The sequence below is a fragment of the Penaeus monodon genome, chromosome 24, assembly GCF_015228065.2.
Source record: "Penaeus monodon isolate SGIC_2016 chromosome 24, NSTDA_Pmon_1, whole genome shotgun sequence".
Classification (NCBI taxonomy): domain Eukaryota; kingdom Metazoa; phylum Arthropoda; class Malacostraca; order Decapoda; family Penaeidae; genus Penaeus; species Penaeus monodon.
In genome coordinates, this window is record NC_051409.1 from 24129536 (window position 1) to 24130625 (window position 1090).

Consider the following 1090-nt stretch of genomic DNA (forward strand, 5'->3'; position numbering starts at 1 on the left):
AAAGAGAGAGAGAGAGAGCACTTATTTGTTTCGTAAGATTACTGAAATTTGTGGGAAATCATTATACTTTATATTATTATATGCATCACATTAATAGACAACTATTTACGGTTTATACATATTTTTCACATAACTTAGTGTGAATGTGTGACGTATACAATAAAAAACACTTACCATCGATTGTCATACGTATTCACAAATGAGTCACAGACATAAGCAGAAGCTGTGATTCAAAAAAGGAGGTTAATTGGTTGAATAGAAGTAATTATAACAATACAGGCAATAATGAAACCGCTAATGGGAACAAGATCAGAGGATCACAGATACACCTGAACATGCAACCCCCCCCCTACACACACATACTCACACGCACTTGGACCTGAGATAGCAAAAGCCTCAACCGAATGATTAGTAATAACGTAAAGATTACTACCATAGTATTTACTACGATTATTATAAGAATGATGATATTGGTAATCATTGTTATGATGTTATCATATAATTGACTAAATTGATCTAATTAAAATCCAGTGAAAATATACAACAAAATATAGTATGAGATTATAAATCAAACAGAAGACCTAAAATTATCCTGGATGCTCAGTATTATTGTATATTTAAAACGACAGGGACCCAAATAAACGTTGATCGTTTGAATCAAAATTTGTGGTAGGTAGCAAAAGGTCGACTGAATCAAATGCCCTATTATGCCACTTCGGATGGCAATCAGCTGCAGAGACTTGTGAATAGTATTCAAAATGTGACATTAAAGACCTGCTCATGGCCGGGCAACACTGCAGCTTTACCTTCTGCTCTTGTATGTCCACCACAGTTGAACCACTCTCGGTGATGTGCAATAAAAGCACATTTAAAAATGAAAGATGACTCCCTATTAGTTGCTTGTTGTTAGTAAAAAAATATAAAAGTTATCGCCTAATCCAGAGTTTCTATAAAGACCGAAACTGAAACATCAACTCCAAAGAAGTAGATCTCGTTTATAAACAACACCCCAATACACATGACAAGCCAACTTGATTGTGTCCAATGCTGGGCGGTCAAGAGGTTTGTTGAAGATGATATCAAATCCAGT

General features: G+C 35.0%; 1 protein-coding gene across 1 annotated transcript in view; it reads right to left on the reverse strand.

Annotated features, from left to right (window-relative positions):
- LOC119589000 (spermine oxidase-like) overlaps positions 1-1090 on the reverse strand; it is a 29633-nt gene that overhangs the window by 17482 nt on the left and 11061 nt on the right. Inside the window, exon 2 of the mRNA XM_037937596.1 lies at positions 175-223. Coding sequence (XP_037793524.1) covers positions 175-223 — 49 coding nt within the window. The remainder of the gene's footprint in view (positions 1-174; positions 224-1090) is intronic.